The sequence below is a fragment of the Macrobrachium nipponense genome, chromosome 34 (genome assembly GCF_015104395.2).
Source record: "Macrobrachium nipponense isolate FS-2020 chromosome 34, ASM1510439v2, whole genome shotgun sequence".
Classification (NCBI taxonomy): Eukaryota; Metazoa; Arthropoda; class Malacostraca; order Decapoda; family Palaemonidae; genus Macrobrachium; species Macrobrachium nipponense.
In genome coordinates, this window is record NC_061095.1 from 1924439 (window position 1) to 1936655 (window position 12217).

Genomic DNA, 12217 nt, shown 5'->3' on the forward strand with positions numbered 1-12217 from the left:
AGAAGCTGGACAGAAGGACAAAAACTCATCCATGGTGAAAAAGAAAGTCATTCCAGGCAAAAATATACGAAGGAAATCGTCCGAAATCTCAGAACTTGCCGACATCAAGACTTTACAAAAACATTTCATAAGTTCACTCGCTAACGTTAGTGCTCTTGATACTGGGTTATTTAAGAATGTGAAACCTTCCCAGGGGTGTTTGTGCCTGTGATTCCTCTGTGATAAGTGAGGATGTGTTAAAAAATTCAGCATGCAAGAAAAGTGAAAAAGTTGATGATAATATAGCGTCTATAATTGGCAGTCTTCTTTTGCTACCAAAGGTATGTTTTTATTAACAATTCTCAGATTGCTTTTTAATTGAAAGTATTTATTGTTATTAGATAATAAAAACATAGTTTATTAAAGATTAAATATCCCCAGTTTAACTAGAGTATTTAACCAAATGTATACACAATACAGCAAGTTTGGTAAGTACAGCTTCACTTAGTTTCTTGAAGTGGCACTATTTTGGGATTGAGTAAAAAGATTCATTAACCTTGAATGGGTTTTATAAGGTCCCTCACTAAAGGGATTTGATGTGATATTAACATTTATTTGTCCCAAAATAGGATAGTGTGACTGGAAAATCTGCAGTAGGGCTGTTGTGTGACTTACAGAGTTATTTGGGTGAGGTTGCAATGTAGAGTTCTTTTTTGAGCTGTACTGAAATGGCTTAAAAGGATGGTACAGACTTTGTCTCACCACCCACTCACTAACCTTGGAGATATCTTTCGCTGTAGAGCGCACAAGTAAAGAAAATATCCACACTTAATAAAATCTTTTGCCATATAAAACAATTGTTAATTTTATATACAAGAGGTTTTTGCTACAAAATAATCCTTTGAGCATTGGGTGGCACTGCATATAAAAATATTTTTACCTAATCAAAAGTCGCTTATTGAATTTATCTTTGCAGATGTATCACCTCTCCAGTAAACTTGTCCCATCGTCGTGCGATGCTCTCTGCGAATATGTGCGTCACCATCCAAAAATATCCGTGACCAGCTTATTAGTACCTTTCCTTCAAATTTGTCCAGAAACCAAAGAACAGCATGTAGATTTACTAATACAGTTGACAGAAAATTGTTCATCGCCTCTATCTTCACAGCTACTAAAGTAAGTTTTTAGGTTCTTAAACTAATTTACAATATATGACAAGAGTGGGCAACTATAGTGTTATTCACCAGTGATCTTTTTATTTCACAGTAATTTTGATGTTACGTATGTGAAGTCTGCGGTTGGAAACAAAGTATATGATATTATAATAATTAACACCTCAACAGATGCTTTGGGGGGTGGGGGGTCTAGCCATTCTGATTAGTAACAAAGACCTTATGTTATTTCCTGCACTTGAATATACTTAGAGATAACTTATAGCAAGTCTCTTCCCTCTCAACTGTCAAACTGCGTTAACTTTCCATGCTCCAGTTTGCATATCTCATCTGAGGACAAAGTCTGTAGACAAGCCTAACTAGAGTCCCACAATGCTTTTCAGGTCTTGTACTTTAATAAGGATTACTAAAGGCTGTCTAGTTTCAAATTAACATCCTTTTCAACTTTTCCAGTGCTCTATCCTCAAGAGAAGTCGTGAGTGAAGTTGATTTGGACATTTTCCAGCACTTGTGCAAGAAAGTTGACCCACAATCGGAAACCAATCATACGGCAGTTCTCACTTTTCTCGGGAAAGCTGTGAAGAGTCACCATGGATTAGTCAAGTATGGCCAGTGCCTTTTGTACATTGTTAAACACATGGGTAAATTCATCACAGATGAAGATGCTCTGCAGTCTGTGGTCAATGGCCACACCTCTGGCATGAAAAAAGGCATACAGATCCAGCTCAAGAAAGTTTTGCAGAATAAGTGATACTGGATTTAAGCATCTGAGGTACGTTTTAGGTTTGGTATGGACAAGGCTTACCATGTTTTGTGTGCCATGAAAAACAAATCCACACACTTAATGTGTCACTTTCCTTGGCAGTGTTGGTTTTCATTTAGAGTAATTCAGTTGTAGCATCAAGTTATTGAAGAAAATATAAAATTTAATGAAAAATTAAGATGGGTATTTCTTTTGATGAAAATTCTTTGAGCTTTTAAGGTTGTGTGACAGACTTAATTTTCTTTTCTAAATGTCATGAACTTACCAAAAAAGTTAAGCTGGACATTTATCCTGACTATTCTCAGTAATGCCATATACTGAAAGCCTCTTTCATGTGATTATTAAATTTTATGTATTTTTAATATTGGGAAAAGTAGTTCTCATGTCAGTTGTACTTAGTTTGTTTCCCTTTTGAGAGGGCTAGGTGTAAGAAGACTTCTCTCTAAGCCTTTTTTTTTTTACCCCCCCCCCCCCCTACCCCCCCCCCCCTGAACCCCATATCAGTTTAGGGTCTTTATTTTAATTTTTCACTATTTCCTGGATCTTCCTACAATTCTCATTCTGCTGTTTAGTTATTGCTTTTTTCACCAACTGTCCCCCACCACTTGCCTGTATGCAAAACATTGTGATGTCTATCTACTCAAATTTTCTCAAATCTCTCCTCTCTTTGATACCTTGTTTAACTTTCCTCTTCTCACTCTTTGATACATTTCTCAGCCATTCCATTTGTAATATTCTCTCAATACTGGCTATGAATCCCCCCCCTTAAAAGTTTTTGCCACATCATATTCTCCTGCACAGAGATAATACTCACCATTTCATCCACACTGCTTCAAAGGTCAGAGCCCTCCCTAAGGTAACTGAAATGCTCTTCTAAGATCTCACAATCATCTCCATCCACAAAATGCTCTATTACAACCTTTTAATTCTTTAATTCATGCCAAGAGGATTTCAGATAATATAGTGCAGTAACAGTGGCGTCTTTCCGAATTTTCTGCATTGAACATTGCTTAAAACATAACTTTCGTTAGTATTTTCGGTTCTAAATGCTGATAAATAACTTCATATTACACATTGGTTTGGTTCTAAATGCTAATAAATAACTTCAACCCTAAATATAGTTTTTACATGAACTTACTTTGCTGGGTTAATTCTAATAATGAGCCCACAACTAATTAAAATTTAGGCCATGAAAGTACTAAAAATTACTTTTACAAATTTATTTAAAAACTGGGAGAATAAGTCATTAACACGTACACAATGGTAGACATCCTCGCATCCGAATATATATATATTTATAAATATATTACAGGTAACTACAGTAGATGCTAGCTATGGCCAAGAGGGCTTTTCTCCCTCAGCCAGTTCCCGTCCGAATAGTGCAGATTTGTCTCTGAAGAGGAAAAAGAAAAATTAAGCAATTTATGAGCTATTTTAAGCAACTGGCCATTGTCAGGCTACACTATTATGCATAAAAAACACCATGGTGATTACATAAATACAAAATCACTATGTCAGCTTTATTAATTGGTAACTGTAACTTTCATTACAGTGCCTGGAATTGAGCAGTATGAGCCAAGAAGTCATCAAAAGAAGTCTTCATCTCAACTAGGAACCTCTTATCACAAGACAAGAGTTGACTGTGAAGCTGTGCGGAAGAATCCAAATGGAAAAGGGTTGGATGGACACTTAGCGTAAAGCAATACGTCCTTACGATGTACACACCACTTGTATAAAATGCTCAATTGCTACTTCGACCAGGAAGACCATGTGCAGCTGTTCACAGTTCTTATCTGACAAATCTAAGAAAGAAGTCTGTAAGGGTCACCAAAATATGTCGCCCAACACTTGATAAGCAGCTAACACAAGGTGAATCTTTGTGGATCTGAAAGTCAAAGCTACATACTAACTTCAATGTGGTTCATCAACTCTGCTGTACTAAAGGTTTTCTGCAGTGGCAGCATTTTCATCTTGCTTGAGTTTCATTTCAGGCTGTTCTATGAGCAAGAGTCTGTGCTGACAAGTGCCAGTTTGAAAAACAACAATAATAGGTTTTCTACTAAACAGCCACTATTTGCTCTATTCTGCACTCCAATTAAAATCCCAGAATATCAATCCAATGTAGTAAATTCCTTGGGTCTTCAGATAAGTCAAGAAATTCTCTGCATTATCCTCTCACTGTACAGCTTCCAGTGGATCTTTTTGTAGCAAACCTTTAGAGACAACAGGCTTGATCACCTGGTATGCAGATGCATAATCTACTTTTCTCAAGGGTCTGAAGCACATAAGGTTACATTTTCCACAAGAAAAGGCTGTAATGGTAAAGGGAAGTGAAAGTTTATGACTCATCAGTCAACTGATTCCTCATTATGAAGACTTTATTTTAATTACAGTATAAAGTGAGGCCCCTGCTCATTCTTTAAAGGCATGATCATGGCTCAAATTCTGCACAACTTACCGACATGACTGGAAGGGAAAATTGTAACAGAAAAAAAGTTCCAATGAAAAGATCCTCCTGCAATGCTATTCCTGAATTTGCATTGGCCTAACAATACTGGCTCTCCTGCCTCTTAAACCGATACTGTACGACATTTTTCACCTATATATTTGCTCCATAATAAAATTATTTTTGATACCACACTTGATATTGTAGATATTTTGTTTTTCCCCATATGATATGCGCTGCATAATTATTTTGATACAAATCATTATATACTGTTAAAGATTTCCAGCTTCTTTACCTGTTTGTAAATTGTGAACTCTATTATTTTTGCATTCCTTGATGTGTGCCCACTGGTTAATGACAGTGGGCACTAAGATGGAGGGGTAAAAACATGAATATCATGCACCTTCCTTTCAATGTATTTTGGTAGTCCATCACTATCTCTGCGAGTACATACTCTAACTTGTTAAAAAGATATCCAAATACTATCCTTGCTTGTAAAAATTGGAGAAGCTAAATATTCCTGCATGTTTTTCCTACCTAATTCCTAGTCTAAGCCTGTACACGTGCATGAGTTAGTAATTTACTACTATGAGGAGCAAGTTATTATATAACTGCCTGGTTATATTAATAAATGTACTAATACTACTGTCTTGTTCTTAAACTATTTTCCTCCACTATGTACTATACACCTATAAACTCAGTACGGAGTGTTAGAAGACTAGAGACAAGGAAAGATTACTCAAAATCCTACACATATGACTTGGCCTACTCCCTTTGGTAACACATGAGAGGCATTTTCTAAAAATGTTGTGTAAGCATTAGCAACGTGATTTCTAAAAATGCTACATAACAGTGTTAGTCTGCATGTTTTTAAAGGGTTGAGAAAATTTTTGCAAGAAGTGAAAACATTGCTATGAGTGTGGTGGTTTTTAAAGGGTTGAGAAAATTTCTGCAAGAAGCGAAAACATTCTATGAGTGTGGTGTGGTTGTTATTCTAAAGATTAAAGGAAAGTTTGGGATTGTGTGACGCATAAATGAATGCAAGTGTTAATATTTTTGTTCACTGAATAACTTGGCAAACTTACTTCCACCATAGCTGATGGTGTTTAATAAATATAACATTCTGCAGCCTTACTGAAGATGACTACTATGCATGCTTAATCTGACACATCATTTAGTGTAAAAAATATTTTCCAACTGTAATCCTATTTTTCACATTAATTGTTGTTAGTTTTATGTTTTCCTTAGTATCTGGTTATCACAGAATGCAACCCAATCATACAGGTAAAGATATAGATAAGTACGATAGAAGGTACAATACAATTTACAGCTATTACCTGCGTTAGAGCAACTGTCAACAGGATTTCTCCCAAACAGGAGACTTCACTTGCCAATAACTATCCTTGGCTAAACTATTTTGTCACTACAGTATTACATTTGCAAAATAGAGATTTTCTACTGTATGGGCAAAAGCATTATTCTATAAAAATAGATATAATTTTATATGTACTATTCCTGTAAGCATTTCTAATTACTATAGTTTAAATTCATTTGCACCACATGAAGGTACGCACTTACTAATGCGCTCTCGGCCCATTTCCTGCCAAAGGGGTTTCATGATAACATTTCAACCCTTCCTCTATACCATGGGATTATACACAAGAGCACATTACAGCACTGGGGGAAAAAAAAAAAAAAGGAAAAGCTATTTTGAACTTAATCTCGTTTTCCACAAGTATTCAAATTGGCACGAGAACATTGGGCCGTGTGTACCCTCATATGCAATAAAAAATAAAATTTGTCGTTACACTTTAACCAAAATTTAGATGGTAAGATAAAATAGTAACTTTGCTCCTTCAGTAAATTATCTAGATATTGCTAATCTGATCAACAATTTTATTTTTGTTGAATCTGATAAACCGACAATTTTTTAAGGGAATAAGGTTACTCTTTAGGAAATCTGAGTTAACCTTTAAATTAATTGTTCCTGTTAGCTAACGGGACTCAAGAAAATAAAGTTTGGGGATTTTCAGTACCATTGTACTTAAAACCAAGTGCTATTGTACAACTAATCCTTTCTACCTGATTTCTCAAGACCTTATGCAGTGGAAATAAAAAAGTAAATTAAACCTCACCTGAACAGAGTCATGCGTTCCGTTTCCAGACGATCCAAATACGAACCAATCATGAAGCCCAAGATGGGGACGGACATATACTTGACTAAATTTGGAGGAAGTTTGAAGTGTGCGAAGAACGTCATCTTAATCCTGAGAAGAAAAGGCGATATTTAAAAGGGTACTACATAATATGTATCCAAATGAACCATTACAAAGTACAGCTGGTATATATCAAATATTCAGTATGATAATGGTGCCTAAGTCAATAAACAGGAATAAGATTTGTAAAAATGACCAACTTTTTTCAAAATTGACATAAAAATCACTACTTTTGCTAAATAAATTTTGTCATGTTGTGAAACAAATTTTTATTATTAAATGACCAAAACTTAAAGTGTAATCACATGGAATAAAAAATTTACTTGCCAAATCCTAAGCAACTGTCTAACCATTAAAAGAATTCTGAACAGAAAATACACACTAAAAAGGCCTTAAATTACTGAATACAAAAGAAATCCATTATTTTTAAGAACATTGACTCATATGGATGTTTTCCGATTTTTTGCACTTCTAAGCAAATGCAGTGGTGCTACAAATTGACTATTGGAGTCTCATCTAGTGATTTGCTTATCTAGTGGTAACAACTTATTTTAAGACTCTCAAGTCACCAAACAGATGTTACCCTGCCTAAAAAATATTGGGACATCCTTTATACAACTTAATGGAAAAACAAAAATACAAAAATAAAAAAGGTACCTAACATAGACAAGCAGTCATAACGAAAAACTCACTGGACCGAGATACCTTAATTTTGTTGAGTTTGAGACAATGAGAACAATGAAACCTTCAGGTGTGTGAAGCACTTAAACATGACAAAGTTCTAAGTCTAGAAATGGAATTCTGTGGCTCGAGTCCAGACATACAACAAAGTTCTCCAGATAATTTACCTTAATAATGAGCCACTAAGTAAACATGAGATGTGGGTACCTAAGCCTATTACCTAAGTGACAGAAAAACTGATAAAAAATTAACTCGTATAGTATATATTTCAATATCACGCCAGTATAAAATGGGAAAGATGATGATGGTGTAATGTTGGTAACGTACAATCTCACCCCACCCCATTTTAATTTCCGTATAAGATTAAGATTTGTATAGGTATAAACACGGAGAGTAAAGCAAAATTTTCTAAGTCATCAAAAAACAAGAGCAAATGCCAATATAAAAAAAAATAAATAAATAAACACTAACATAAAAAAATATAAAGGAGCCAACTTAAAAAAATATAAAGGAGAAGTGAAATACAAGAACTTCAAATTCTGACTATGGTTGGATAGAGATGATAGATTTTTAAACTGAGAAGGCAGAATACACTAGCCTAGTAAGGACCTGGGAAACTTAGGTTACGTCAGCCAGGTGATGACTTGGTGCCCCAGGTTAGGTTAGGTGTGGTTGTCAAGTCGCAATCCCATTAGGTATCTACCTGACTAGACTATACAAAGTCCTAAGTTAGGTTAGGCAGGTGGCCCGGGAGAGCAAAGTGTCCTCCATAGCTATAAATTGATCCAGTGGCCCCATTATAAAAAAAATTGGTATAAAATTATAAAAAAATAGGCATAACAGATAGTAACTACATATAGGTAGCCTATACCTAGTGTCAAAAACAACCTATTAGGAAACGAAACAACCAGTCGAGGTTCGTAAATACCTAAAGTGAATAAAAAAAATAAAAAACAAAAAACTTACGTCCTCCACCGGGTAAAGTAGTAAATACAAATATATAAAAGACGACCTACCTACTTAACACTACTACTAGTTAACTGGTACTAAGCTATACCTACCTATTTAACGGCCGGTTCACGACCCTAGACGACCTTTAAAATTAGTATACGTAAAACGAAGTTGACTTAATAAAACAACCCATCAAGCTTCTTAAAAAACAGGATACAATTAAAATAAGATGAAAAAACTTACGATAATCACAAAATAAAAATTAAGGTAAAATACCTAGGTAGGTAGTGGCTACTTAAACCTATGCAGGGAGATCACCGCTTTTCTTGGCTTTCCACCTCCTCGTATTGTACAAATCGGCGCCAATGGCCACCGCAGTCAACAGGGGAAAGAATATAGTCACTGTATTTCGCCTGAGAAGTCCGAAAAAACTCTTTCTAGGCGCCATGGCCCTTTTGGAAATCGGTGAAGAAGGTTCTACTTACGCAACTGAGCGGACGGTCAATATGGCGTCAAAGAAAACGGGTCTTCGAGGAGAGAATGTTTATGGCGTTCTTCTTCTTCCGTTTTTCTTCCTTTATTTTAGTTTCTCTCTCTCTCTCTTTTTATGGAGGAAATTGACTTTCAAAATGTCTATAAAAAAATCAAGATTAATTCGATTTCGGCTTCTCTTATAGGTTATTTTTCTTATAAAGATGAAACTTAATGGGATTAAGTTCCAAATTGCTTTAAAAATAAAGATAAAAAGGATTTTTTTCTTCCTTTATATTTCAGTTTCTCTCTTTGTGATGCAGGAAATTAATTGACTTATAAAATGTATCAAAATAGATAAATTGGATTTTCGGCTTCTCACATAGGTTTTTTTTTCTTTTAAAGATAAAACTTAATGGGATTAAGTTTCAAATTGCTTTAAAAATAAAGATAAACAGGATTTTTTCTTCAATTTTCTCTTTTTGATGAAGGAAATTACTAAATCAAGATGATTTGGATTTTTTATTTCTCACAGGCCTTTCTTATAGATTTTTCCTTATAATGATGAAGTGGGTGTCCTATTAAGTTTCTAATTGCTTTAAAAATAAAGATAAAAAATGATTCCTTTCTTCCTTTGTATTTAACCCTTTAACGCTGATTGGACGTATTATACGTCAATATATATTGTCTGCTGGGTGCCGATTGGACGTATCGTACGTCGATATAAAAAAAGTATTTTTAAAAATTCGCCGAAAAATACTTATAGGCCTACCAGGCTAAACTTTTGAATCACGCGCCTTGGGGGATGCCGGGAGTTCACGGATCAAGCTGTTGTTTTGTTTACAAGCGTGACCCAGGTGCACATGCGCAAAATGCCTCCTTCTCGCATCAGCCAGCATCAGCGACATGTCGTCCGAGAGCGATCTTTTGCCGCAATCGTGTTTTGCCAAACTTGTGCGAGAGTTTGAGTATTTGTGGCGGTACAAGACGTACATAGAGATGTCTCAACAATGTATGGAGCGCGAAAAGCGCGTTTTACCCGTCGGAAGGGATCATGTAAGACGTATTTTGGACTTGGATGCTGGCAAGGAACCAAGTACCCAAGATGACCTTGCACCTCAACACTGTTCCGTGCTGCCTCGTGTGGACGAAAGTGCTCTAGGACCACAACGTGTGTCTCGTGTGCCTTTAGTAATCCCTAGGAAGCATTGGGGTGTCCTTAGGGGCATTTGTAGGCATTTGGGAGGCCTCCAACCAAAGGGCATTGACGACTACTTATTAGAGCTCGATTGGAAGCATGTCACAAGTCCTCATTTTGATGGCGGTTGGTCATCTAGTGATGAGGACATCACTCCCGATGTTAGTGATGGTGAATATTTGCCCCCAATGTCCGTTTGAGGGTCACATCCCGAAAGTGAGCTCGAATTTAGTGGTTTTAGTGCGTATGAGGGGGAATCTGAGGAGGAGGAGGAGGAGATAGTGTCGTCTAGTTTTGTCGCCGATGACGACACAGAAAGCGAGGGCCTAAGTGAGGGAGATAGGCCAGTGGGGGGGTTTTGAGTGCGAAACTGTGCCCGAGCATGTGCGTGTGCACGTGCATGGGCACGTAGAAGGTCGGAGCGTCGCACCAGCCAAGGTGAAGGTTGGTCGTCTGAGAGCGACGAGGGGTGGTTGGAGGACCCCACCCCACCTAACATGCACCCATTCACGGCAGCACCTGGGCTCACCGTACCTGTTCCTCTCACTGCTCTGGGGTTCATTCAGCTGTTCCTTACGCGGGAATTGCTGGAATACCTGGTAGCAGAGATGGTGGACTATGCTTGGTACTGCCGTGACGAAATACGGACGACATTGTCATATCGCTGGTGGGGCTGCAACCTCACCGACATGGCGCATTTTTTGGGGCTCCACATTTTTTTGGTATAATGCTTGCTGCCGACGTCAGGCAATATTGGAGGCGGAATTTTGTTTTAAGTACGCCCAATGTGCCCGGCGTTATGCCCGTGATAGTTTCCTGGCGTTGGACAGGTATTTCAATGCCTTCAACTGAAGGCTCATACCCCGGAGTAACCCCGATCGCCTCATCTTAGTCCGCCCAGTGTTGGAGTACATTCATGAACGGTGCAAAATTCTCGTGGTTCCTGGCAAGAACCTTTCTTTGGATGAGGTGATGATGCCTTACAAAGGACGTCTTAGCATTAAAGTGTATTTCCCCAAGAAGCCGAAGAAATATGGAGTGAAACTTTTTTTTATTATGGAGTCCAACGCTGGATACGTTGTGGACTTTTCGGTGTATTTCGGGGTCTTCTCCACGCTGCGTGACACTGTGTTCAGTCTTGTGGATCGTTTCCGTAACCAAGGATACCACCTGTTTATGGATAATTATTATAACTCGGTATCCCTGACCCAGGAACTGTATGAAGCAGGTGTGCAAGTCAGTGGTACCCTTCGGTTGGTGTGTGGGGCCCTGAATGTCCTCAAGAGGTTTGCTAGCCATCCGCAACATATGGCAAGAGGAGAGACAGAGTGGCAGCGGAAGGGAGCTGTCTTCGTCATCTGTTGGAAGGGGGTCCGACTCGTCCCCATGATTACAACGAGTCATAAACCCATCCAAGAGGAGATCGTGCAGCGGAAGAAGACACGTCGGCAGGGCCGAGTTATGTATGAGGAGTTTCGTGTCGAGCGGACTACTGTCATTGGGCACTACAATAGGCACATGGGAGGAGTTGATCTCTTTGATCAACTCATCCAGTATTATCCCTTTGCCAGGAGAACCAGGAGGTGGACACAGAAACTCCTCAAATATATTCTTCAGTTGGCCCTCCAGAATGCCTACATCCTCTACTGTGGGTACTACAGTCCCGATCTCTGGAGGTTGTCCCACATCCAGTTCCTCGAGGTAGCCGGGAATGCCCTCATCCACTTTAATCCCGATGAGTGGCCTTCCATCACTGGCCCCCTGCCCCGAGCTACAGATCTGCCCCTAGAGGAAAGGGCAGATATTAGGAGGGCCAACTTCAGTCGTCCTGCTCCTACTGCTGCTGCAGCCGCCCCTGCTGCCGACACCCCTGCTGCCGCCGCCCCTGCTGCTAACGCCCCTGCTGCCGACGACCCTGCTGCCGCCGCCCCTGCTGCCGATGCCCCTGCTGCCGCCGCCCCTGCTGCCGCCGCCCCTGCTGCCGCCGCCCCTGCTGCCGCCGCCGCCCCTGCTACCGCTGCCCCTGCTGTCGCCGCCCCTGCTGCTGCCGCCGCTGCTCAGATGACTTCTCGTCAGATAGCGGACCCTGTGTGTCGGCTGCAGCCAGGAGATCACACATTGGAGAGCTCCTACAAGGGCGCAGGCAGAAAGGTGAAAACCGGTGCCTGGGGTGGGCCATATGAATGGCAGAAGGATGAGGAACCCCCCGGTTCTTCTGTCGCACCTGCAAAATAGCTCTTTGCAGGTTCGGGGAGTGTGACAGCAAATACCCACAATGCGGTCTTTTATTGAAGTGTGCCTGACGTACCGACAGCGGAGGGCACACGGGGCCGCCGAAGG

The 12217-nt window shown here is 39.2% G+C and overlaps 1 protein-coding gene across 1 annotated transcript; it reads left to right on the plus strand.

The window, feature by feature from the left end:
* Positions 1-254: 254 nt before the first annotated feature.
* LOC135207809 (uncharacterized) lies at positions 255-5032 on the plus strand. Its single transcript, XM_064239665.1, has 4 exons — positions 255-320; positions 956-1155; positions 1605-1923; positions 3467-5032. Exons 2-3 carry the CDS (start codon positions 956-958, stop codon positions 1900-1902), a joined length of 498 nt encoding a protein of 165 aa, XP_064095735.1. The 5' UTR covers positions 255-320; the 3' UTR covers positions 1903-1923; positions 3467-5032.
* The last annotated feature ends 7185 nt before the right edge of the window (positions 5033-12217 follow it).

Excerpts from the sequence above, each read along its gene's own strand:
- LOC135207809 (XM_064239665.1), top strand. The coding sequence starts at position 956 with ATGTATCACCTCTCCAGTAAACTTGTCCCATCGTCGTGCGATGCTCTC. Across the intron at positions 1,156-1,604 it reads CTATCTTCACAGCTACTAAA|TGCTCTATCCTCAAGAGAAG; the intron begins GTAAGTTTTTAG and ends CAACTTTTCCAG.